Source organism: Typha latifolia, chromosome 6 (assembly GCF_019914945.1).
Source record: "Typha latifolia isolate L0001 chromosome 6, TyphaL0001v2, whole genome shotgun sequence".
Classification (NCBI taxonomy): domain Eukaryota; kingdom Viridiplantae; phylum Streptophyta; class Magnoliopsida; order Poales; family Typhaceae; genus Typha; species Typha latifolia.
This window is the reverse complement of record NC_133091.1, coordinates 6,222,679-6,250,176: the sequence shown is the minus strand read 5'-3', so window position 1 is coordinate 6,250,176 and position 27,498 is coordinate 6,222,679. Positions and strand designations below refer to the sequence as shown.

At 35.2% G+C, this 27,498-nt stretch overlaps 1 protein-coding gene across 4 annotated transcripts; it reads right to left on the bottom strand.

Annotated features, from left to right (window-relative positions):
- Nucleotides 1-12,886: 12,886 nt before the first annotated feature.
- Nucleotides 12,887-21,925, bottom strand: LOC140790773 (protein FLX-like 3). 4 transcript variants are annotated; one of them, XM_073141021.1, is made up of 6 exons: nt 21,843-21,925; nt 20,374-20,911; nt 20,086-20,231; nt 19,360-19,439; nt 16,739-19,271; nt 12,887-13,689 (listed from the first exon to the last, which is right to left on the bottom strand). In XM_073141021.1, the coding sequence occupies exons 2-5, from the start codon at nt 20,898-20,900 to the stop codon at nt 19,188-19,190; spliced, it is 837 nt and encodes a 278-aa protein (XP_072997122.1). In that variant the 5' UTR covers nt 20,901-20,911; nt 21,843-21,925; the 3' UTR covers nt 12,887-13,689; nt 16,739-19,187. The 4 variants fall into 4 exon arrangements, with proteins under 4 accessions (XP_072997122.1, XP_072997125.1, XP_072997124.1 ...); XM_073141024.1 differs by having other exon boundaries at nt 19,132-19,271; nt 21,843-21,924; XM_073141023.1 differs by having other exon boundaries at nt 19,102-19,271; nt 21,843-21,923.
- Between the last annotated feature and the right edge of the window lie 5,573 nt (nt 21,926-27,498).

Here is a 27,498-nt window from a genome sequence, read left to right as displayed (position 1 = left end):
GAATAAGTGCTATGTTTAAATTCTATAGTAGAGCTATATTAAATTAGCGAACAAGTGCTATATGTAAGAAGATGTAGAGTTTAAACCTGCGATACATGGTTATTTATTCACAATGCTAAGAAATAACTAGGTAGTGTCGGATTATAATTAACCCAGCTCTACGTGCCGACCGAATTATTTCCTCCCATTCAACAAAGCTACTCAGTGTTTCCAATAACCTTAAAATAATATATGAAACACCTCATTTGTCCCTTCCTTTTGCGTCTTCAATTCAAATTAAAAAATTGAAGAAAACTTTGTCTGGACACTATGAGGTTAATTCGGATACAAATTAGATGCTACACAAGAGCTATTTTAGAGATGGCAGGAAAGTGCAACACCATTTGGGCCTTTTGTAGATTTTCTAAATGTTGATGTGAAGACACTATCAAAGATAGATAGGGCATTTATGCTAGAGGTCAATGCTCCCTACAACTGATCGTAGACAATGTGTCAAGAGTATTAGGACTACCCGATGGAGGAAAAATATGTTTACCTATGTCACACGGACGAAATTGCATCGTTGGTCCGTCATCATTTTAAAGGTAGGAAACTAGACTGGCCCACTGTTAAAACTTGCCTCGATGATCTTTTAGGTGAAGACAAGAAGGACATGGTTAATTTTATTAGATTTGCCATCCTCTTCATATTTATGATAATTTCTTTCCAACTAACAAAGTATGTGATAAACGTTGAGATCGGAAACTATTTGTGATCTATGACAATCCATGAGTACCTGTTAAGGTTTGTTTCAGAATCACATCACCATTCTGAAGACTTGTAGAAAATTCGCCAAGGTCGTATTTATCATTTAAATAGAGCAATTGTTGTCCTTTTGGTATGGTTTATGAATTAACCATAAAGACTGAAAGCAGTCTCGTCCACCTCTCCTCTTCTAATCCATTGAAGGTCTTAAAAAAGGAGAAACATATTATTTATCTGCATTGCTGACAAATTTCTCCTTAGTGCTGCATTGTTCCTTCCTTTTTCTAATTGTTTTATTTTTTTTTTATAGAGTATGATTAATTATCTCGCTTCTGAAGTAAATAAAATGAAGGAAAATTATTGCTGCAGAACTAAACAAAATGAAGAAAAAGCAGTTGCAAATGAACTTAGTACTTAAAGAAGTCCATAAAAACATTAATTTGCTGCTACTATGAGACGAATAGAAGCACAGAATAAAGGGTGTAGTAAGCCCTCACATCCGCTAGATCCGAAGGAGAAAACGTATTGTCATGCTTTGTAAAAATGTCAAGCTGAAGACATGAAAAAAACCATAGCTCTTAGACGTTGAGATAAAAAGCTATATGGAAAGAAGCCATTATTGAGGTTGAGAGACCAGCAATTTTTGTGCTAGCTAACATCTTTGCACTGTCGAAGGATGATCATGAAGGCATGAAGAATGACAAGGACCAGCCTGAAGAACATATCCCGGTTGAGGAAGCACTCAAGGAGAAGAACACGTCTCTATATAATATAAAAATAATGATAAGAACAAGGAAAAGGCTGAGTTGAAAGTAGTCATAAGCTCTCAAGACCTCTCACCAATCAAGCCACCTATTAAAAAAAATGTGTAATGCCAAAAAGAGAGCACTTACCTAGGATGAGCAGGACACACTTGACAAAATAATTGAACTAAATGATAAGTAAGAAATTTCTACATTTTCTTGTTGTACTAATATGCTTTTACTCATTCTTGTTGTTTCACTATTAGATCTTTTTTTAAGAATTGTTTCACTATTAGTTGAAAGATGACTTTATGAACTTCCATATTTTAATTGGTTAAGTATTGGCAGTGCGAGCTTACTATCATGTAGTGCGGATATATATTGGAGCAGTGTAAATTAGTTTCCGTGTGTAGATATATGTAAATACATATCTGTCCGAACATATATAATTGCATATATGTATAAAGATATTTTTAATAATTTATGCATTGTTCATTTATAATACTTAAACGCCCCTTCACTTTAGGAATAACAAAATTCCTTATTTTAGAATACAACCACTTTTTTCAAAATAACAGCTAAACACCATAATAGACATATTCGAAAATATAAATACTATTTCTCAAAATTATATTTTATATTACACACTAACTTAATTATAATTTACCCTTTATTTGACTACAACCTCTCTTAAATATTTTATTATAATTCATTACTCATATCTTATCTCTTTCAAATATCTTATCATAATTCATTACTTATCTTTTCTCTCTTTCAAACATCTTCTCAATATCTTATCATAATTTATTACTCCTCTCTACTTTCTCTCACTTATCATACTCTTTTATTTTATACTAAAAATAAATTTTAATTTGAACAATGTAAAATATCAATAATTTAATATTTCATAAACTTAAGCACGTTTTAAAAGGTATTATTATTATTAAATATTATTTTAATTTTATATACTTAAATATAAATATAAATATCATAAAATTCATTATAATATAATATATAATCAATATAATAATTCATTTATAAATTATCTTATTATTAAAAATAATTTTTCTATTTACTAATAACTTCAAAAATATAATATTAATTTAAACTAATATTATATCAAAAAAATATTAAATCATAGATAAAAAATATATTTACTATTTAAATATTTTTAGCCTAATTAAATTTATCTAAAAACAATCAAATATAAAATTTTGGAAAAAGTATAATTCTATTAGTAATCTCATGTTTTAAGCTAAAATAAAAAAAATATGAAAGTGTAAGTAGTTTAATATAATTAATAATTTCATTTTGGAATGATTATTAAAAATATATGTTCGATGTAAAATAAAATATGGTAATATTTAAAATATTATAAAACATAATAAGATTTAAAATATTATAATATATAATAATATTTTATAATATTATATATGTAGGGATTAAATATAAAAAAGGATAAATATTAATAACCAATATTTTACAAAATTAAAATATAGTCAAACTGTATTCAAGCATTGCATATTTATCTCCTTAGCATTGCATTGTATTGTATATTTATCTCTCTAGCATTACATTCAAGCATTGCATATCTATTATCCTAGCATTGCATTGCATATTTATCTCTCTAGCATTACATATTTATCTTCATAGCATAGCATTGTATTGCATATCTATCTCCCTAACATTGCATTGTATTATATATCTATCTCCCTAACTAATATTTTATCAAATTAAATATTAAGTCATAGATAAAATAATATATTTACTATTTAAACTATGTATTAACATAATTAAATATTTCTTTCTTAAAATGATAACATAAGAAATTTTGGAAAAAAAGAATATAATATTATTAGTAATATCATGTTTCAAGCTAAAATAAAATATATGAAAGTTTAAATTTTTTAATATTATTAATAATCTCATTTTGGAAAGATTATTAAAAATATATATTCCATCTAAAATAAAATTTTATTTATTTTCGGCTACAAAATATAATATAATATAATAATATTAAAATATTATTTTGACTATAAAATATGTAGGAATAAATGTAAAAAAAGATAAATATTAATAAACTCTTATTTTATAAAATTAAAATATATTCAGATTACATTGCATTATATATTTATCATTATAAAATTGTATTGCATATCTCTCTAACATTGCATTCCATATCTATCTCCCTTAATTACATACATAATAACTTAGGTTAGCATTGCATATGTAAAGCATTACTATAGCATTGCATAGGTAATTCGAAGCATTACATACTTAAATCCAAGCATTACATACATAAAATGTATTAATTTATTTACTATCTATTCTATCAATCTACTTTAAATCAAATCGAAAGTCATTTTAGTAATTTTTTCTTCTTTACCTTCACTTTATATCACATCAAATATAATTATTATACCCTTATTTCAAAATATAAATTAACATAGAAATAGCCATTCTTAGAATAAAATCATCATTTTAGGAATAACAAATTAAGTTTTGCTATTCCTATTCCTCCCTATTATAGATATGAACAAGACCTAATGGTATAGTTCATTTATCATTTGGAAGGACGAGAATGTTCTTGTATGTAGAGGATATATTATTGAGTTAATTAATAGATAAATGTTTGTCGATAATGTAATCAATGTCTGATAAATTTTATTTTCTAGACACTCTACTACATGTATGTGTAGTTACTTATCATTATTAATTTATCATAAAAATAACATGGAATAAATAACAAAAATTTCATTTTGGGCTATGCAAAAGGCCACGGAGATGAGGGTGAATCAATTGATCGAATTGGGTGCAAAGCCAATTCATCAACAAAGACTACAAAATGTTAACTTTTTTATCATTCCTATGAGCACATATCTATATTGCCACATTCTAATTGTTGATCTTATGATGAGGTCGCACCACTATTACACATTGATCTTGGCAAATGGACATATTAACGACGCAGAGGAAAAGGTAATTTTACCACACTTGTATCTATATTTACTTATTATTTCGTTAACTGTGGCTAATCTCATGTTTTCTCCAAACAAAGAGAATGGGTCAAAAATCATTTTTTGAGGAACAAGGAGAAAGACCATATGACAATAGAATCACTAATGGCAAGGGATGAGAAGAGATATCTGTCTCTAATATTCCAAAGTCAACACAACAATATGTTGATTGTGGTATATATTTACTTGAATATAAGTTCGTATTTAACACTCTATGGTCATGGCTAGATTTGGACAAAAGGATATAAAGCGACTCTGAATTAAACATGCACTAAATATTGCATAAGATGGCTTTTAAAAAAACGAATCATGATGTTTAAATTCTTGATAAAACATGATTTGTGAATGGATTTATCATACAGTAAATTCTAATAACATGATATGTATTGTGAATGATATTATTGTACGATTATTTCTATTTAGTTTCCTTAAACAAGTATATTTATATTAAAAAAAAATTGTTGCTATCTGTAGTGAAAAATGTTTAATATTGATTTACTTTATATAAGCATGTTAATTATAATACAGTACGGAAAAAAATATCTTATAGTGAGCGATAAAATTTCTCACACTGCAGACATATATCATCATAGTACGGATATATTTTCATGCTTCGTAGATATATTTCCCTACAATGAAAACAAGTGGGTGTGATTTCTTATATATCTTAATATCTATACCGGTGAAGAACATATTTTTATAGATATTCTCGTACATCTGTAAAATTTAAGAAAATTTTCATACCGGCCAGCATTAATATGCTAATGAGTTTGTTACAACAAAGTAGAGTTTTCAACATTCTAACTAACTTAAAATATGTAAACATTACACAATTCTAAGTTCCCAACATTCTAGTTCAACGCAAGTATCATATTATAACAATAATGCTAACTTCTATATCAATTGGTGTATAAGCCATATTAAAAGCAACAAGGTATTAAAAATAAACACAGAATTGGCAGAACTCTTTGGAAGTGAACATGACAGCTTTCAGACCTTGCAATGTAAGCCATGTAAAAATCTATCGCGAAATGTTTGTTGTAGACCAAATCTAGAATGATCCGTCTGTAGGATAATTATGAAAATTTAGATAAAGATAGCCTCATGAGATAGAGTTCTAATGGCTATAGTTTCACTTAAATCGGAGGTCGGTATAAAAAGTTAAAAATAAAATAGTAGAGATAGGTCAGAGAGGGCAGAACGGTAAATATCCGACGTTGCGGCAGTCGTCGAAGGATGGCGAACAGCCAAGGATGGTGATAGATTATCGTATTGTAGGGTGATTGTTGGAGGTAGGGGTGTAAACGAGCCGAGCCTGAGCGAGCCGGCTCTGGCTCAGGCTCGGCTCGAAATTAGTTTCGAGCCTCACAATGTTGCTCAGGCTCAGCTCAGCTCAACCCGAGCCGAGCTCGAGCTGAGCCTAACCGAGCCCGAGCCGAGCCCGAGCAAAGCTCGAGCTCGATTAGAGGATGAGGCGGTGGCGACGTGGGCGATTGCGACGTGGGCGGTGGCGACGTGGGCGGTGGCGACGTGGGCGGTGGCGACGTGGGCGGCGGCTTGCCGAAGGAGTCGGAGACGGATGGAGGAGGACGACGACGGAGGAAGGTGTGGCGCCGTGGTGGTGGCTTGCCGTCGTTGCCGATGGAGACCGACGGGGAGGGAAGAGTGAAGGTGATCGGGTGGATGAGGGTGAGAGTGAAGGTGAGGGTGGGGGAATTGATGATGGGGAAGGTGATGTGATGGGAGAGGTAAAGTAATTAATGAGGGTGGGGTAGGTGAGGGTAGGTGAGGGTGGGGAAGGTGAGGATGAGAATGAGTTAGTGAGGGACACGTGGCAATATTTCCTTATGCCACGTGTCCTTAGTCATAGGGACTCAGGCTATCGAGCCTATCGAGCCGAGCCTGAGCGAGCCGGCTCCTGCTCAGGCTCGGCTCGATATTAATTTCGAGCCTATTATAATGGCTCGGGCTCGGCTCAGCTCTGATCGAGCCGAGCCGGACTCGAGCTTCACCCGAGCCGAGCTCGAGCCGAGCCCGAGCTGCTCGTCAAGCCTGACAGCCCTAGTTGGAGGTAGGAGGTGGCTAGGATTTGGAAGTTAGGAATATTTCTACGGCTATGATATACTCTTAGAAAGGTACAGATGATCTAACGGCTACGATAAAACGGTAAATACGATAATAAAAAATAACTAAACTCAATTAATTCTCAAGATTATTGTATACTTGCATTTTGGATGAATAACAAAGAAGCTCTGCCCCTCTCTATATAAAGGTGGGGTACAATGAGTCATACTCGGACTTAGCCCTAAAGACTGACATGACTCAAATTAGGACTTGTCTTAAAGGCTTACATGACTTAATTGGACTTGTCTTAAAGGCTTACTTGACATAATTAGACATTGCTTAAGGACTGTTATGCTTATTTGGACTTGTCTTAACTAGATTTATCTTAAGGGCTGTCATGACTTATTTTAATTTGCCTTAATGGCTCACATAACTAAATTAGACTCGATTCGAGTTAACCCATGTGATCGGATTGTAACAATGTTCAATATGAAAAGAAGCATAACAAGCACCAGAGAAATAACTCATGCATAATAGTCTGACCATGCATAGAACATGCCAGTCCTCCCAATATATACCATGCAATATTCCATCTTGAAAAAAAAAATATATGATTATTATAACAAGCTAGAATAAAATTGATAAACTATGAAAAAATAATAAATATAATTGACAATAATAAATTTAAGTAGTCTATGTGCATGATACCTCAATTTCTTTCTTCTCATTACTGAGCTGCAATACTATTTCTATGTTTGTTACCACCAATTGTAGTCTGAGATGTTTCCACTTTTAGGAACAATTGTTGTAATTATGCATCAATATTATTTTCAAATGATTGAATTCTTTTTAGCCTATGCAATATATATATATTCGTATGGTTGGATAGCTCCTAAAATTTTGAACCGCTGCTTCATTATGCCAGAAGTTCTTTCAACAACATTGCAGATATATATATATATATATATATATATCTAACCCTAATATTCACTTCATGCATAACCCTGCTTATAGATGATACCGGGACTAGGTGCCTTTATATAATGCTAAAAAATTGAACGTGTTTGCATAACCCATATCAATCAAATATAATTTTATAACTAACCTAATTTGATTTTATCAATTTTGGTAAATAATATATATATATATATATATATATATATATATATATATATTGGCTTTATTGTAATTTACAAGTAAAGTATTTTTAGAGCCACAACAAAAGTATGCTCTAACATTGCATTAGATAATCTGTTGGTTAGTGGTAGCACATACATGAACCCTGTGTCGAAATTTGCGATAAGGATAACACTTTGGGGGGGCAAAGCCCTTTCAACGGGGTGCAATTGTCTGAAATTCTGGTCAGATAAATGCAAAATTATATGTGTCCTCTATTAACGCCAATAACATTCCATACATATGTCATAAAATTATTGTCATTCGTATCATTTATTCATGAAAAAAAGAAAATAATAATTAAAATGAGAAGTGAAACTAACTATAAGGTATAGAAAGAATAGAGTACCTAACTCAATCATCTCCTGAACGTACAGTGGCAGATAAATATAAACATTCTCAAGGTAACAAATTGCTTTTGTAACCTTATTAATGTAGCAACTTATGGCTGCAGTTGAATGTTTGTATAGTTTTGGCGAGACTCTTATTTGAAGATCCCATGTGCAATAAAATATAAGAAAATAGCTAGTTTCTCATTTGCTAAGATTTGTGTACTCTTTATAGTATATATTAGTGTTAAGTGCCGTAATATATATATATATATATATATATATATATATATATATATATATATATATTCGGATGCTCATTCAATTTATCAATGCAATGATCTAGATGTTCATTTATGATATCTATAATAAGATCATGACTGTAAAATGGTCTAGTTCTACGAGGCCTTAATATATGTCGTTGACTAGAGGGTGGTATATTTCGCTTTGATTCATCTAGGGAGACATCTCACTGATGAAAGTCATCAACCTCAAATGAACTATGTGAGTCAAGGGATGGGGTCAAAGATGTTGATACGATTCGGACTTCACCGATGTCGTCTCGAGTATGGATACACTTTAGGAATGTCTTTATCTTTTGTTTTAGTATTTAATTCTAGAAAAATAACTTTTTTGTATGTCGTGTTCGAACGTCCGTATCAGGTTCACACATCTAGAGAATGTGAATTGTGCGTTCGAATGCGCCTGCGAACGCCTGCATTACGTTAGCAAATCCAGAGAAGGAGAAATGTGTGCGTTCGAAAGCGGTCATCGAAAATACACTTTTTAGGGTTAATTTTGAATTGTTTGTTAGCCTCTAAAGGTATGGATGGCAACCATAGAGTCATTATTGATGAATTGAGTATTTTGCCTTGTCTCCTTAGTCTTCTTCGCTCCCGTTCTCTCGATCCCCGACGATGCTGCTTCTAACCTCCCTTGACCGGCCAATTACCCTAGTCCTTTAGGGGCGGCTCACTCCTCCCCCTTCTTCTAATCTACCCAACACTTGCACTAACCCTTCCATCACCTATAACCCTTCCACCACCACTTATTCATCGGTGCCACCCCATTAATGTCGGTCCACCATCATCTAGGATCTTGTGCTTCCATCCACGGATCCTAAGATAAACCCCCTAATGTTCGTCCACTAATCGGACGATATATCGAGATCCCTACATCCGATTCGTCTAAAACTTGATAGCTCTTTTCCGGGGCTACGACATATCAAAATCTCATGAACATCCGATGGCGGCATCATTCGGAATCTATTTTCAAAGTTCCGTACCAGATCCTGTCCAGATCTGAAAATCGGAATAGATCGAGCCTTGGCCCAAAAAGGGTGATCATACCAGATATTCCTACATTTTATCCATTAGCAAGTCAAATTAAGAATAATTATTAATAAATATGCTCGAGAAAGAAAGCAAACCTATTCTTATATTTAAATGTGCACGTATTGGAAGTTTTTGCAATAATGGAGAAATAATTAATATGGTATTAGAAAGAAAAATTAATGGATCAAATAGATGAGGAAAAAATTAGATGTAAGCATTATAGACATATATGTTCTTCAATGCATAATACTACAAACTTCTGTTAAGTATATCGAGAGTGCAGACAAATAAGTGTCATGCAAACATGATATTCCGCAGTGACAATATATAAGTCCGCATTTCTCAATGCGAAGAAATAATGTGGGTATATTAAAGTCAGTAATGAAAAAGGTAAGTAAACATAGCTTATGGAGACTTACCATCCAAGTTAATGATACTTATGGTAGCTGTATCTAAAGATTCAGTGCTTTCATTCAATGTGGCTCATTAGATGCAAAAGTATAATGGTCTGTGACGATATCATTACTAACAAGAAAATTAACTTCATCGAAGTCTATACAGTCATTCTCCCAATATTTGGCATAGCTTGTGGGAATAAAATTTAATTAGCTAAAAGCTTATATTATAATAATATCTATTAAATAATAAGATGAAATAAATTGCACATTATATATCTCTATCATCACATCATAATCTGTGTAAGACTGCCATTGGCTTGTGACAAATTTGATCCCAACCAGATCCACTTCTTTTTAAAAGTGCCTTCTAATTTTTCTAACTTCCACAAAGGATTTTCCATCTATTTTTAGATGGTCTAAGTTTAACTGAGTGTCGCTCCTTGCAACATACCCCTTAACTATTTCCTTCCAATGATCTTTTGTAAAGCTCTCACCAAACCTTCTCCCTGCATCATGTTGCCGATGAAGTAGCTTCAATAAAATATGAATTTTGCTCGGTAGTCTAGTTATGAATCCTTTTGCTAGTGTACCCACCATTATGTTTCTTTGACATCTTCTCCCTAATTTCAATATAATTATGAGAAAAAATTGTGTAATTAATGCACATTACAATATAGGTAATAGATTAAGTAAAATAGAAATAAATATAAAAAACAATACAATACAATACATGTATAAGAAAGTTATACAGTGTACTAAGTCTGCACTACATAGAAATAAGTCAGTATATACTTGTAAATCCGCAGTGCATAATATAAGTCCTTATTGGATTAAAAAAATGTCTGCAATGCATGCTATAAAAGGATTCAAATAGATCTCATATCAATAATAGCCTCATACATGAAGGATACAAGCGAAAAAAGAAATCAATACAATATACAAAATAGCTTCATATCGAAAATAAAAATTACTTGTAGTGCTAGGAGATAGCTAAGGCAAATCTAATGATGAAACATAAGTATCTTGCTAGAGAAAGCAAATAACAGGTGGGTTGAGCTCCTCTACTTGGGTCGTCGCAGGCTATTCGTTGATCGAAGAGAATGTACTCCACTACATCTTCTTGCTTGCTCAGAGAGGTATGAGAGGAGTGCTGAAATCCACCAAAGGAGAGAGCTCGGTGATAGGATGGTTAAACAAGAGCTTGGGATCATTCATGACTAAATTTAGAGAGAAGAGATAGAGAGAATCAATATTGTTTTTGAAGTAACCCGTGATTGGTTGTTGTCCTCTCAAAGTAATAATTATCTTATTATAAAATTGAAATAGTTCATGCATATAAAGTGAGAGGAGAGATAAATATAAATTCTTATATCAATCTTAAGATAAGTGATTATTACTTACTATCCTAGTATAAGATTTTTTATTTATTCTACAAGTGAACAAATTCTTTTAAAGTTTAAGATACTGTTGTACGCATAAAGACAGACATCAATGTCCAAAGGATCAACAAGCTAGCTAGAGGTGGCGGAGCTGGGAAAGATGGTGCCTTAAGGGTAGATATCCTCAGAAAAAGGATCAACAAGCTAGCTAGTTCATTTTTCTTTTACATGCTTGCCTAGGGTTGAGCAATTTTGAGTTGTCTTACCTCTGCTAGAGTGTGGATTCCTTGCCTTGTTTGCCCTTCCCTTTTGCCATAACAGCTGGCTTTTCGGCGACTCTGCCAGCAGGTTTCCCGGCGACTACTCAAGTGCCCAGAAAGGTGGGTCCCTTTCTTCTCCTTGATCTTGAGGTATGCTGGAGTGGCCGAGCTAGGCATGATAGCAAGATCTGAAAACTTTGGTATGAGAAGCTTGTAGAGTTTGGGGCGAAGATGGTCGAGGTAATCACTTCGAATTTTCACTTTTGCCATTCCTTTGTGCATGTACCCTTATGTTTCATGTCCTATTTTGTTGTAGAAGGTGCAATAAGGCAGCAATCTATCGTACTATATTTTGGATTCCGATAGAGATCCATCAAGAAGAGTGATAGAAATGCTCCCCACTAGAGATTTTGTAATGTCTATAAGGACACTAATTCTGATGAATTTTGACCATCGAGCTTCATTTAGGCTATCCACCGAAATCGATTCTCCCACCTTGGCCGCAAGGGTGAGGGCTACTGTTTTTTATAAGTATTCCATTGGTAATCCATGGAACTGCATCCAAAATTCAAAGTGAGAAAAGACCTTCCAAACCTTCCATTTGTCTACCAAAAGCTCGAAGATGAGAAGGAATGTCAATGCTTCCTTCCAACGACCAAGCCTTCAACATGGTAGAGCGAAAGTCTGTCGCATTAAAGTGCTTGTCCGAGATGAGTTTACCTATGCGGCAAAGGTCTGCATGTCTAGAAGATAGGGTTGAGCCCTCTGGGAAGGAGATTGTTTCATCCATTTTATCCTTTGATAAGAGCTCAGAGAACTTTTTGAGAAAAGTGTCATCTTGGTCTACCAACTCCATATCTCAAGTGAGATTAACGGGGCAAGGAATAAAGTGAAGAGGTTGGGAGAGGAAGGGGTTCGAGATGTAGTGGGAATAAGTGAAAGGGTGGCTTCAATGAGGGCAGCTCTGAAAATTTCAGTGGGGCCATGTTGGAGTGTAAGAGAGAGAGAGATGGTGGAGAGGCAAGCAGCAGCTAGATTACCACAGGTTAGGGAAAGGTTGTTAAGGGGAAGATGCGGAGAAGGTGAAGTAGGATAATCTCAGAAGAGGGGAAATCCTAGCGGAGCTGGGAGAAAAAATTGAGCATCTTTATGGAGTTACACCGTGGTCGGCTAAGTTAATTTTAGGGAAAGATGGTGCCTTAAGGGTCAATATCCTCACAAAAATTTAGATGAATTAAAGAAATATATATTTAAGGTGGACTATCTAACTCAACCCTTTAATGCACCTTGAAATTTTTATTATATTCCCAAAAGCAATGCTTATAAATCTATGGCCAGTATCTTCTGCCAGAAGATCTAGTAGAATGAAAGTATGAACGGAGAGCTAGGCAGCCGAAAGAAATAGACCAGCGTGACCATACAGCCATGAGCAGAAGTATCAGTGATTACTAATAACAGATCTTGTCAGCTCAAAGAAAAATAAATTTGTCAAGCACAAATTCCAGCACTGGAACATGTTGTGTAACAAGAACTGCAGTTGTCCAACTATTTAGAGTGTAGGATAACAAACTTTGTGCTGTACCTTGGCAAAATTTCTAAGATACTTCTTTTCCAAAATAGTAGGGAGGTGGCCGGACTAATAACTCTAAACTCTTCTATCCAGATAGTCTCTCTTGTAATATAAACTGTTATTTTCTGCAACGAAGTATAATACCTCAAAGTGGCTACCTGTATAGGATAAGAGAATACCATCAGCCTGCCTTCTTCACAGGCATTTGCTATGGGACTGGGGCAGATATCTAATGGTTCTTATGAAGTATATGATATACTATTGATGTCCCTCTTGATCGACTCCAAAGGAGCCATTGTATATCTAATAGCTCTTCCGAGGCCATCATTCAGATCCCTATTAGTTGATTTGAAGGATGCGGCAGCTGAGATTGTTTTTCCTTGTTTCATTTCCCAATTTTGTGGCGTCCTTTTTTCCCCCAATTTCTCGAGCAACCCGGAGTTTTTCCCTTTGGTTGAAGAACAAAGAGATGTTGCATATCTGGAAAACCTGTAAGGGTATTTTCAACCGGCAATGAAGGGGTGGAGCTGAGATTGTATATCCTTGTTTCACTTCCCAACTTTGCGGTGTTCTTTTTTTTACCCCAATTTCTCAAGCAACCGGTAATTTTTCCCTTTTGGTTGAAGAACCAAGAAATGTTGCATATCTGGAAAACTTGTAGGGGTAATTTTCAACCTGCAATGGAGAGGAAACAATATTAATAAAAAATTGGAACAAATAAGAGTTGTAGAATCATGTTAGGCAGAAAACAAAGGCGAGCCAACCTCATATTCTCAAATAACAGAAGTACAAAACAGACAAAATTATAATGAATAGAAGCTATGCAGTATGCAATGGAGATTCCAGACCAAAGGCAGACTCAGAAAGGGCCAACATCATAAGAAGTGAATCACCCATTATAAAGTATGATTAAAGCAAATATACTTCAGCAAGAACAAGTATGAAATTGTTGGAGTTTTAACCAAGCTAGTTATTCATGAGTTATCAGCCCCATGATGGCTGAGGCATTGGTAGCTCCACAATCCACATATATGCTAGAGAGTATCATAAGTTAATCCAAAACCATTTCACAGAGCTTTTCATCTTTACCATAACCATTTCACAGATCCACTTATTGTTTTGATTTCCTACATCAGAGTTAATTTCAGTGGGTTTAAAAATTCCTCTCATATGGCCATTTCATACAGTCAACAGACTATCTAAATTCCAACATATCAATGAGAACTAAATTCACAAATACAGCAAAATGCACATTGGCATCAAGCTAACCCATGCATTTAGCACACCAAGAGAGAATATCATATAGTAGACATAGCTCCTTAAAAAGCTTTGTTTCTCAAGCATTTTCTGCACAGAATGAAGAAAAAGGAGGGAAAAGGAGTGGCCTATTACTGAATGATAACCAAAAAATATCTCCATTAATATCATGTTCTAGCATGGATCTAAATCATTTTATTGATTAGCCAAAGGGAAAAAATAATCCTCTATTAATTCTACATTAAGGAACAGAAGCAGTGATATTCTCTCTAACCTTTGAGTCACAACAGTATGAGCACTAAAAGCAAATTGTCATTCTTCAAAATGACAGCAAGACTCCTTTGCTTATGGTAAGATAGTTTCACTTGACAATCCTATCCTTAAACTGAAAGCTTGATTTCAAATATGGTTTAACAGTTCCCTACATTGATCATCCTATCTGTTTCATGGCCTGATATGCATAATTCATAGATAGCTTACAATATCTCCTATGTCATAATTGGACCATGAATTATGTTTCTTATCTTCTCCTACACCAAGCAAATAGAAATATGATCAGTAGTTACCCACCTAGCTTTCACACCTTTCTTCCCACACTAGAAAGCAGGATCACCTTTGAATGGCACATGATGTTCAATATGTCAAGGAGGTTAGTATTCTGTTCCCATTTCCGTTATAGATTACCTCTGGAGCTTCAATTTCAGCATTACTGGTGGTTCTAACAGTTTATTTTCACATATAGTTTTAAGTTTCAAACAAGAAAGTACAAAAAGTTTGAAAAGAAATATTATATTAAAAGACTACAAATTCCAACTGTCAAAAATAGGTAAAAACATTTACCTACAAAAGCACATCATCAGAGAGAGACTTACTATAAAAGCTGCAAGGATGCTTAGTAGTTTAAGATTTTTGAGTTATCAACCTCTCAGATAGGGATACCTAGTAGTTTAACATTTACCTACGTTGCATACCTATGCAACGTAGAAGCAACCGATTGTCAATTCTCTACAGATAGGGATAGTCAAGAGGTTGGAGATAAAGTCCACCAAGTTCCAAGTTCCAATTACATTATAGTTGTCATCTTCCATCATATATTAATCAAATCTCCTAGATTCTGACAATCAAGTTTGAGTTGATGCGGGAAGTTATCCTATTGTTACTAAAAGAGCCAAGATATATTTTAATAGTGTAAACCTAATGTATTGTACAATTTTATAATGAGGTTTCTTAAAAAGTGAAAGAATTTGACAGCTATTTATTTGTTAGAAATAGAAACAAGATTCTAAAACCACTAAAAAAATTCAATTTAACCATAATGTTTTAAACCCTTATCACAATGTCACTTATATTAACAAACTGAGCCTATTTTCTCATGTTCAGAGAAGACATCTGTCACATCTCTCAACTTGCCAACATAAGTAATGCAGTGTCCAAGAAACAAGCGTTAAAATTATTCCAAAAGAACAGTATTTAACATGCAATAATCATGCAATCATATGTTAATTTGCAGAAGTTTAAACGAATGACCATCAGAAGATCCATATTTAGCAAATATAAAAATCTATCAATTCCAATTAGGTTATTCCATCAATGATATGTGGAATATAGACTAAACCAACCTATGACTACCAAGAAACCCAGAACAATCCATCAATGAACCCCATATGAAAGGCACATCTTATAAAGAATGTACAAAACCTAAACCCAGAAATACATCACATTAGGTAAAAATAACCTCCAATCTATTCTTTCTCCTAGTCTCTTCTTTCTTTTCCAAATGCACAAGCCCCGTAGTATTTTGCGATCACCAAACCTTCAGAGTGACATGGCTTGAATCCATATATCCATATCTCAATATATGAGAAAGTAAAATACATGTTATTGTCTAAGTTATATACATTTTCATCTCAAATCCCTCTTAGTTCAACAACTTAATGATAACAATGAAACAAACCCACATTATACTCACTGACACTTAGTTCAACAACTTAATGATAACAATGAAAAAAGCCCACATTATACTCAATCTGAAGGACACGTAGTGGTGAACTTATGGAAATGTTTTGTCAACAAACCCAAACTCATGCACAGAGCAAGAAACAGGGGTCATAATCACCAAAGCTTCTCCAGCAGAAGATGCAGTATAGAAGAGCCTCCAATGAAACTCCTACTCCCTCTATACAAACCAAGTGACATAAAGCAAAGATGCAATCAATTGATGCTTGATGCTTGTAGTTGGTTGGGCTTGATAAGAGAGCTATGGACATATACAAATTCTAAAACACCTCTGAAGGGAATTTACAATTGAATGATAGGAGCTCTCTCTGGACTACTATTTCAGCTTACCAGCTAAAGTTGTTTAACTAAAACTAATGGCTATAAGAAGCACTTCAAAATAATACCCATATAAAGCACAAAAAGAGACAGCTTTACAATTATCTTGCAAAGAGGAAGAAATATTACTTGCCTCATCAAAAGTGTAAGCCATCTTCCATGTGACCAGCATCACTTCAAATATCCCAGGATGATCTCTAATGCTGATTAAGCAGGACTGTATCGTAAGGAAGTCACATTACCCCAAAATATTGATGCAAGTTAAGATGAAGCGGGGAGCTGTTCCCTTTTTTTCTTTCTTCTTGTTCACAAACTATAAGCCTAAAAGCTAAGAGTATTCTCCCAACAGGGAGAAATTGGCCAACAGAACTTAGCTGGAACTTCCATTCCCTATTCTTCCATCTCCGACCACAAATGCTGATTAGCAATCTAAAAAGGGCAGCAATTTCTTGCAGCTGCTATCATTTTATAAGAGATCCAAATACAAATCTCAGTTAATCGTTGGCAACAAAGTTCACCCATTAGTTAAAGTGCAGAAACTTCGCTTAATGGGCTTTCCCAAATATACTGATGCCCGCAACAGATATAAGTAGAACCACTTGAAAGTTCACAGCCCCTTGAAGGAATAAACACCAAAGATATCACCATCCATGTTATACCAGGTAACAACATCCAAAAGAAAAAATCTACAAACCAACTTGCATCTGCCCCGCTAGAGTACTGAATCAGTTCCTCATCAAAGCACCAGCCATCAACCTTTTTCAGAACCTATACAACTATGCATACAACATTGTAGTTGAGCTAAAGTAGTGTTAACTCCATCAGTACTACTACTACCAAATAACAAGAAAGCTTACTGCTCTGTGCTTGGATAAAGGGATCAGACTATAACTAAACAAAAAGCTCCTGGTTTTTAGTTGAACCAAACTCATAGTGTAGCAGAGTTAGTAGAGAGACCTATTCTATAATTTAATCAGTCTGTATAGCATCTAGAACACAAAAAGGCTGTGGGTATTATGTTTTCCTTCTATCCATCAGGTAAATAAAATAAAAGTTGTGTTCTATCATGAGGCTATCTGGAAACAGGACAAAGTGAAATGTGAGCACCATTCCTTGCAGATCAAAAGTCCAATGTCTAGCTATCTTTGTCATTCATGATTCTTCCAGAGCATAAGGTTACACACAATACTGCCAAGTGTCAACACTTTGACGATCTTATTCAGCTTAAGCAAATGTAACCGAAATAACTCATGCCAAATAACTAGAGTATCAAGCAGTTTAAGTGTATGACAACAAATGGTGGTGCAGTACCTATACGATAAAACAACCTGGTACGCCTCTTATATCCCTTCAACCAGTTAAAAGTTTTACTCAGCAATCTTCTAAAGATAAACAAATCAAATGCATTCCTAGTCTAGTTTTAAAGAGTTTTAGCACTATGGTTCATTTTCGTCACTCAAAATGTAAATTTTTTTAACAATATAATGATAAAATCAAGGTTCTGAAACTCAATATCAAAATTGGGATCGACCATCCGAAAAAATGATACATATAGACCGTATCGACCGCCCGTATCGGACCGAATTATTTCTTAATTAAATAAATTTCGAAATAATATTTAAAAATATTGATAAATTTGTAAAAATTTAGAAAAATTATAAAAAAATAATAATTACTCAGACATAAAACCTAAAAATCTCTCTTCCTCTCTTATTCCCTATCCATCTTACTGTTGGTCTACTCTATCCCTCTCTCTCCATCACTCTCTCTCTTTCCCTCTCTCTTTCTTCCTACTCTATCTCTCCCTATTGCATGCAGCAGTAGGCCTCCCCCCCTTCTCTCTCTCTCTCTCTTCTTGCAACAGCCTGCTGCGGCAGCTGGGATCCATGGATAAAGTCACACAAAATTTCAAGGTCAAAGAGATTTGTGACATCTCACATTATCTACAGTTCAACACACATAAAGCTAAAATGGAAAGCACAAAGGATGAACACTTTCCTGCCAATGGATAAAATATAGTCCATTACTTCTAGAATCTCCAATTACTTTCTAAGGTTTCCACACATAGATCAAATTTTATCAAAATAGCACCGCATTTCAACAGGATGGATGGTTGAAGACATCAAAAAATTTGAAGTTTATACTTGACAGCAACTTATCAAAACCTACTCAATTTTGCATCAACATACTCATTGCAATACATACATAAAGCAGCCACAAATCTCATCCAAATAGGCCAGTGTCTAGTATGTACCGTGGAATCAAACCATAAATATCTCAATAGAAAATCTCTGGTACCTAACATCATAGAAGTAAATATCTAAAGTCTAAACAACTTCCACGCTGTAAAAGATCAATCATCTACAATCAAGTATGAAGAAAAAATTTAAGGTTTAGAATAAACATTGTTTGCATCTGAAAATATCTGCAAGATCATAATATTAAGAAACAAGTTTTCTGATATTACTATTAAGATAACTCTGGCAGCACATGTACCATAAAGAAGCTAGATATTCTAACCCTTACAGAATGACCATCAGTAAACCTAGTGCCTCCATTTCCATCTATATGCAACTGAGATATCAACGTCGTCCAAGACGAGACTTGTCATAACCTCCCCATGAACCAGATGTCGGACCATACAAAGGAGCTTTTTCAGAAACACCCTGTTAAGAAATGAATCATGAGGAGAGAACATTACAAGCAATCAGATTCTCTAAGTTCATGGGCTAGATATCGATGAGAAAAGCATACCGAATGGAGGTTGTAGCCATCCGCATATGACAAAGGAAATGCCCCTTCAGGGTTACTGATTTTCATCCCATATGCTCCACCTTAAACAGAAAGTCATCAGTATAAAATCAAAATATAAATCATAGAGTGCCAGCTATTGAAATAAAAACAATAAAACCTCAATTTAGCATAACTTCAACTGCATAAATTATAAATATCTATGGTTCGTTATAGTTCTTTACATTTTCACATCTACACTGTCTATGCATATTAAAACTCCAACAAGATTTAAGTTGTAGAGCAGGAAAAACAAATGTTATTAGAATCTCTGACAAGGCAAAATATAGAATCCCATAAACAGCTTCAAATGATTAAACCAGTTTATTTCAAAAGAAGTCAGTTAGTATGTCACAAAAGGTAATATTCTGTGACAGATATATGGATATGCTTGATAGCTTAAAATGATCATTGGTCAACTACCGAAGAAAGAACAGATCATAGAAACTACAGAAAACTGGCCTAAAACACGATCAGAAAACCACCACAGATATAATGGAATTAGAAAGTATAGCAAACTGGCATTGTACCAAATAACAAGTAGAGTTTATAAAATGAGAACATATATGAAACAAACCAAGGTAAAATAAGCTACAGTAGTTTATGAGCATGTGAATTCCAAAACAAAACACACACACACACACACACACATTCACACACAGAATGAAAGCAATAGATTTGGCCATTTACCAGCAGCCCATGGTCTCCCTTCAGTATTTGCTAAGTCAGCCCGCAGCTTTTCAATATCACGAGCCATAGAAATCATATTATTTTCCATTGTTTGCCTTTGTTCCATCAGCTCAATGTTTCCCTTCTTCTCATACTCAAAAGCAGTCCTGTCAAGAAACAACTTTAAAGTTGAAGACTTTATATGTTCATGTTTCACTCTCTGCACGAGGTCACTCTAATAGAGCAACTAATAAAGAAGATATCTAGATGATGTGTAGGTAATTGAGTTTGAGTATTAGATAGGCGAACCTAACACGCATAAGCTCCTGTTGCAGACCATCAATATCAGTCCTCAAAATAGGGAGTTGCTTGTTATCAGCTTGTGCCCTTGCCAACTCTTGTGTGAGTGACTGAACCTTTGCACTAAGTTCCTGTCTCAAATCCATCTGTTTCTCGATTTCTGCACGGAGCTGCATTACCTCATTTCTTAAAGGTTCAATTGATCTAAGATCAGCTTCAAGCTTCAATCCTTTCTCTATCAGCTCTCGGATATGGGCTTCCTTTTCTGCACGGAAATCCCCAAAAATCAAATTCAGACGGCGAATCTCATCCTTTCCAAGTGCAACCTCCCTCTGTAAAGCCACACGATCTTCAACAAGAGCATGGTGATCCGCCAGAAGCCTCCTTAGATCAATCTGCTGTAGTTCATATTCTTCTTCTAGAAGTGCGGGGTGGGGACGAGAAGGAGGACCACGAGTAAATGGACCTTCACCAAAGTCAGGATAAGTACGTCGCCCATTGATAGCATGGCGATGTGCACGACCTCTCCCAGACATTGTGTTTTCAACTAAAAATGACAACAAATAGCCCAAAAATTATAAATAATTCAATAACCTCAATATGAATCATTGGGTACATTAAACCAACCCAACTCCATTCCAACTTCGAGAAGTACTAAAAAAATAACACTGGACAACTAACACCACACTATTTATGTCTCACTCTTTATTTATGTTAAAAGTCTGAAACATCTATACTTCTTCGCATATTCAACTACTCCAGAAGACAGGCATTAGAAAATATCTGAGCAGAAAATATTGCATCTTGCATCTCCAAGTATCAAAATAAATTGCTTCCATCATAGAATCACATTGCTCACTTGGTAAAAATAGCAGAAGCATTATACTTTTCCCATATTACAAAAGGTCTATCAACATGAGTACTAAGAAATGCTACGATTCAAAGGATCCCACTTAAAATCAAAGAAAGGGCAGGTAATTTATTAATATATGAAATCAATAATCCATTCAAAGGGTAGCCAAGTGCTCATTATTGCTTCTGGCTTGATGGTCTCTCAAATCAGCAATTCTTGTTCCCAATAAGGTTATTGATCTCATGCTTCTTACGTTAACATCATTACAACATGGATGTAGCCAGGATCAATTTAACATGCCTCCAGATAACGAACAAATGAAATAGACGGCAGTATATTCGAATTGAATTTTTCAGATATTAAGACCTCAAATTTGCAAAAGCCTAAATATTACCAGAGAATTCCTCAGATATCAAATTCCTCTGCTAGGGTTTTGAACCAAATCGAATAGAAAAAACGTAGAGCTAAACTGAACTTACCTAAAAAGAACTTACTCCTAAACCTAGATTACGAAGGAAGAGAAAACAGAAACTTAAAAGATTGAAAGAATTCAGGGACTTTACTCAACATAGGAGACATCAAAGTTCTGGAGATTAAACCAAAAGAATAGCATAGAGATTCGAACCTGAGGAGAGAGAAGCAGAGCAAAAGATATGGGAGAGAGAGAGAGAAAGAGGGGCGGGGGGGGTTACAGAGAATTTCCTCTTGTTTTTAGATTTCTATGGACCTCGGAAATTGTTTATACTAGCGAGAACGGGTAACGGATCCTGTTCGATATCCAACAGGTATTTTTCAAAACATACCCTGGGCTTTAATGTTTTATGTCTTGAAGAAACTTACGATTTTTTTTTAAGTTATTTTTTTTTCTGAAGGAAATATCAATAGCTTCAAATAATTCATTACGACTTATACACAAGGCAAAAGAAACCTGCACTTGGATAAGGAATAACTAAACTACAATGAGGAAAAGTATCAAGTACAAAACTCAAGAACGACAAGAGATGAATAACGAAGGGCAACATCCCTAAAGTCTCCAAACTGTGGCAGCACAACAATTTAGAGAAAGGTTTAGAAGGCAAAGCTCTACAACAAAGCTAGCCAAAATAGGATTGTAGAAGTCACAAGGAATAGATTCAGTGAATGCATGAAGACCACTAGAAGAGTCATCACACAAACCTGTGAATCCTCCTTTTTCTTATTGATCCCATGCTTTTCTATTATGGAAAAATTTTACTTGCTCCCTCCTTTTTGCCTTATTTTTGTTTTGACCCCTCCCTTTTCTATCTATCTAAATCACCCCCTATTTTTTACCTACCTAGTAAATCCCAATCGTTAGTTATCATCACGGAGACTAACTAGGCTTTAGGTTAAACTAACCCACGATGCTCAAATTACTAGTATACTCTTAGATATTTGTTACGAACTAGACCCGAAACGATTTGGACGTAAGAAAATTATGAAAATTTATATAGAGGTAGCCTCGAAAGTTAGGGTTTGTAATAGATGTAGTTTTATAAGAATCCGACGTCTGAGTAAAAAGATATTAATAATATAGTGGAGCAAGGTCATGAACGGTCATAAGGTAGGATGGCTGGTGGTGGAGGAAGATGGCTAAGGTTTGAAAGATCGTAATTAGAACGCCCCAACTCGGCACGGGCACGTGCACGCCCACGCGCCCACACGGCACGTGCAGCGCACGTGACAGGACGGGCGGGGCCCATCACGCACAGATACTCTCCTGTGCACATATAATCATGACATCATTAAATAATACCTGCTAACATATTCACCTAAAATAATATGAAATCCTAATTCTAGAGGATTCTCGTCAATCGTGTTTGAACGCGCCTAATCGCGTTCGAATGCACTCAAAAAGCTCCATCTCTGGATGTGCGAACGCGATACTGGCATTCAAACGCGGGCGTTTGAACTCGCCCGACCGCATTCGAATGCACAATATGTGTTCTCTATTGCGAACTTGATGCAGGCGTTCGCAAGGGCGTTCGAACGCGACCCCTCTTGCGTTCGAACGCGACCTACAGGAATTTTATTTTAATAAAATTAAATACCTAATGTAATAAGAAAAGATCATAACCAAGTATATCACATTACTACAATAAGATAAGCATACAAATATGTTAGTTAACATGACATTAGGCCCATCAACCATCATTCATACTCATCAGATATAGATGCCCCCAAGCTGTAGAATTGTCTTTCATCACTCAACAAACAGTTGAGTGATTATCCACCACCGCAGACTAGAGACCTTAATCTCGGCACATATCCTATCTTTATCACACCGCCACTATGAAATCATTGCATATATTAAAAATCATGTCCACCGGTCAAGAATGCCCTCACCCTGCGTTACTAGATATAACTTGGTCTATGTCATCACAGCCTCTAACCTCCTACTTAAATATCGCAAAAGTTTGATTCTCATCAATCAATAATATAATTACTCATTAAAACCCAACAATTTATGTGCTTAATTGTCTAGGATCTACAAACTCAGACTTCAAGCATAGGCTTCTACTATATAATAATATAATATAATTCTCACGCTCATTGTCCTAGCTGAAGAGATGTTGAGTATTGTCAAAACATAAAGGTTACACTCCTCATGGTAATGCATGTGTGATTATGACATGATATTTGTAGGCACGATATTAACATGATGATTAACAAATATAATTAAAAACATTATCATCACATAATAATATATTATCCCAAGTAAGCTATAATATAGAGTCAAATGCACAACTAAGTAAGCTAACTCTACATTGTCATAAGATGTGTTCTAATATGCATAATAGTAATAGTAAAGGAAGATAGTCTATTTGCATGGAATAATTAATTCTCCAGTGATATCACCCCACTCTAAACTTCGTTCATTTTCAAGTTTGTGCTATCCTAGGGAGGTCTACAAAATACTGGATTACCACTATATTCATAATATTAATAAGTAAAATAAGAAAATTTTAACTCACCTATGATGGGCTCCGTTTAAGGCCCAAGCAAAATGGGCTCAAACTAGGGCTCAACCTAGCCTACATAGGTTTTGGCCAGCCCATTATATAGCCCAAATAGACTCAAGCCGATCGAGCCTACAACCCCCAAATGGGTTTAGGCTAGCCCTGCCCACCTAAAATATCAGAGGGTGAGGAGGGAAGGGGTCTTTGCCCACCTCCCTTGCTCATGCCCACACACCATAGGTGGAGGAGGGGAACAATGCCAATGACCACCTAAGCTGGCCAAGTAACAACGAGGAGGGAATCTCCAAGGAAGGGGATCGCGACTCACTAGTTTGTGGGCAAGAGGTAAAGGATGAGTAGAAGGCTCACATGGCTTAGATGCTGAGGAAGGGGGAGGTGACACGACAAGGCACTAAGCAGGGGGCTAGGGCAATCCATCTTTCTAGTTATGAGTGTGTATATAGTGTTACAAAGGCCGATTAATATGTGGTCACCAACAGAGGCAAGGTTGATTTTTTTGGCAATCAGAACAATGGTAGTTCTATTGATATTAGTGTCCATCTTTCTAGTGATGAAAAACCTATGGATGGCCTCATAACACCAAGCTTGAGAATAGATTAGAAGCGTTAGAAAAGGCGGGCCATGAGGTTGTTCAGGCGGAGCAACCCGAGAGAGTTCAAAGTACTAGTGATCTTCTCATCAAAGTTAGTGGGAAGCAAGAAAATCAATGCGATCTAAATGGATTTTAGGAAGCTAGAGAAATAGGGTTACAGGAATTGAAGAGATTATAAAAGAAAGTAAAGAACTTGTTCGTTATATTAGAATATTTAAAGACCCAAGCACAGCTACTCAATATGATGGCGGAGATGCATTTCCTCTTCTTGTGAGAAGTAGCAAAAGAGCAAAAGAAACCATTGTCATGGTCACCGTAGGGTAACCATTTACATCAAGAATGCTAATGCTAGTAAGCTTCAACTTTAAGAAATAGTCTCTCCTGCTTATTACAGAGGATACGTTCCAGAGCTTAGTTGTACGAGTCTTTCGAGCTCGATTGCAAGGCAATCAAGTCACATTCCATAACTATTAACCTTTGAAGATTGCGAGCATTTGAAGAAGCCCAACTCTTAAATATGCTTGGTAATGAAGGATAAATTACAAGAGCAGACTGATTGGAATTGTATAAGAAGACCTAAGCTTGTTTGTAGAACATTGAGGAGAGGACTAGATAGAAGGGTTGGTAACGAGCAAGGGATTGTAGTCATTAGCATAATTATTAGAAGTAGACTGGACATTGACTCGGTTAGAGGTCAGGGCACTAGGTTATTTTCTTACAATACCAGTGTGATTTAAATTTCGGGGTCAAAATTTTTATACGGGGGGAAGGAAAATGTAACAACCTAACCTTAAAAAAAAATTCTATTGCATGGCACGATGTGGTCAGCCTCATGCCATGCAGTGGCAGGAGGGGAGCAAGCCACATGCCCCAAGCACCGGCCCGGCCAACCTGGCCGGGCCAGCTAGCGTGGTGGGCCCCACCGTCGTGGCCTCCCTTCCCACCGCCTCTCTCTCTCTCTCTCTCTCGCCGAGGCCAGCCTATCGTCGTCGCCGTCGTCCTTGGAAACCACCGCCGCCACCTCCGCGAGCGCCGATGAGCTCTTTCTCCTTCTCTCTTCTTCTCTCTTCTTTTCTCTCTCCCTCTCTCTCTCTCTCTCTTCCTCCTTAGCTTAGGTTTGCCAAAACCGAGCCGCCGGCAAGAGGCTAGCCACGGGCTAGCTAACAGCGGCCGCCGCCCTCCCCACCAGCTCGAGTCCGTGCCTTCCTTCCTACTCCTTCTCTTCTTCTTCTTCTTTCTTCTTTCTTTCTTTCTCTTCTTCTTCCTTTCTTCTTCTCCATTCTCGGTCCCTTCTCCTTCTCTTGTTGCAACAATGCCGGGCTCGGCCCAGCATTGTAGCAGACAGTGCTGGGCCGAGCTCAGCACTGTATCAAAGAGGACTATTATATATATATATATATATATAATTATTTTCTAATGTTAGGTAACATAGTCTATTAGGTAATTAATTATTTTGATAAATTATACTCACTAATATAATTTTACTAAGTATTTTAGTATAATAATTTATTAATTACAATTATAAATATTGCCTATAAATTTATTTATAGTTTAGTTATGATTTATTAGTTAATATATGTAGTCTTATTGATAATAATCTTATATTTATATTTAATTTATACTTTATATGCCTATTTTTAGTATATTAGTATTGTCTAATAATTTGTATAAAATGGAATACTAAACTTGCAGATTATTTTTGTATAATAGGATAATGATTATTTTACATATAATTTAGGATTAGTTAAATAAGAGTAAGTATTAAAAAATAATTATTAATAATATTATTTTATAATTATATTTTTATTAAATCATATATATATATATATAGTCGTCTTGGTTATTTACAAAAAGGAGATAAATTACTATATACTTATATTCTATAATTAACAAATTAGGATTTTATTAAATAAATATAAATAGCATATTACTATTGTCACAATTAAATTTATCCTATAAATCTAATCAATGTTAAACCTAATAAAATATTATATTCTACTCGAACGAATTATAATCAGATAAACAACTAACTTATGTTACTTAAACATTTTCAAACTCTAAACCCGCTTATTCGAGACCCTGGGATCTCACCAGCGACGAGTGGCAGTTGATTGATGGACCTGAGAGATACGTTTGTTGAGTCTTCTGATAAAAAGTGAGTAGTCTTATCCCCTAGACGCATTTCTCAAATTATGTTATATTATATATTATGTAAGCATGTTTTGGTCTCCAGCATGATTATACGACTTTATCTAGAGATGATTACAGTTTAGCATATTTTATCATGCATTTGATTATGTTGATCTGAGATATGAGTACATTGGTGATATATAGAGATGATGAGAGATGATTATACTGTTATGATTTTTATATCGAGATGATCACTATCATGAGTATGCATGTGTTGACTACATAGTTAAAGACTATATTGCATCATTTTTCTCTTGATTCCTATTCCACCAAAATCCTATTATGCATTGACTTGTTATCGTACTGGATATATGCATATGATCTGTCATTTAGAAGGAAAACATGAAATGTAATTGATAGGATAGTTGATAGAAAGTGTGAGGATACCCGAGTGGGCATGAGGATACCCAAGTGGGCGCGAGGGTTAGGACTCACTTGGTGGATAATTGATCGCTTGACATAGTCGCGATCCTATTTGTAACAACCTAATCTTAAAAAAA

Coding starts and splice junctions, on each gene's coding strand:
- LOC140790773 (XM_073141021.1), bottom strand. CDS start 20,900: ATGTCTGGGAGAGGTCGTGCACATCGCCATGCTATCAATGGGCGACGT. Junction 20,232..20,373: donor CAGGAGCTTATGCGTGTTAG/GTTCGCCTATCT, acceptor GTTTCTTGACAG/GACTGCTTTTGAGTATGAGA. Junction 19,440..20,085: donor AGGGAGACCATGGGCTGCTG/GTAAATGGCCAA, acceptor TTTCTGTTTAAG/GTGGAGCATATGGGATGAAA.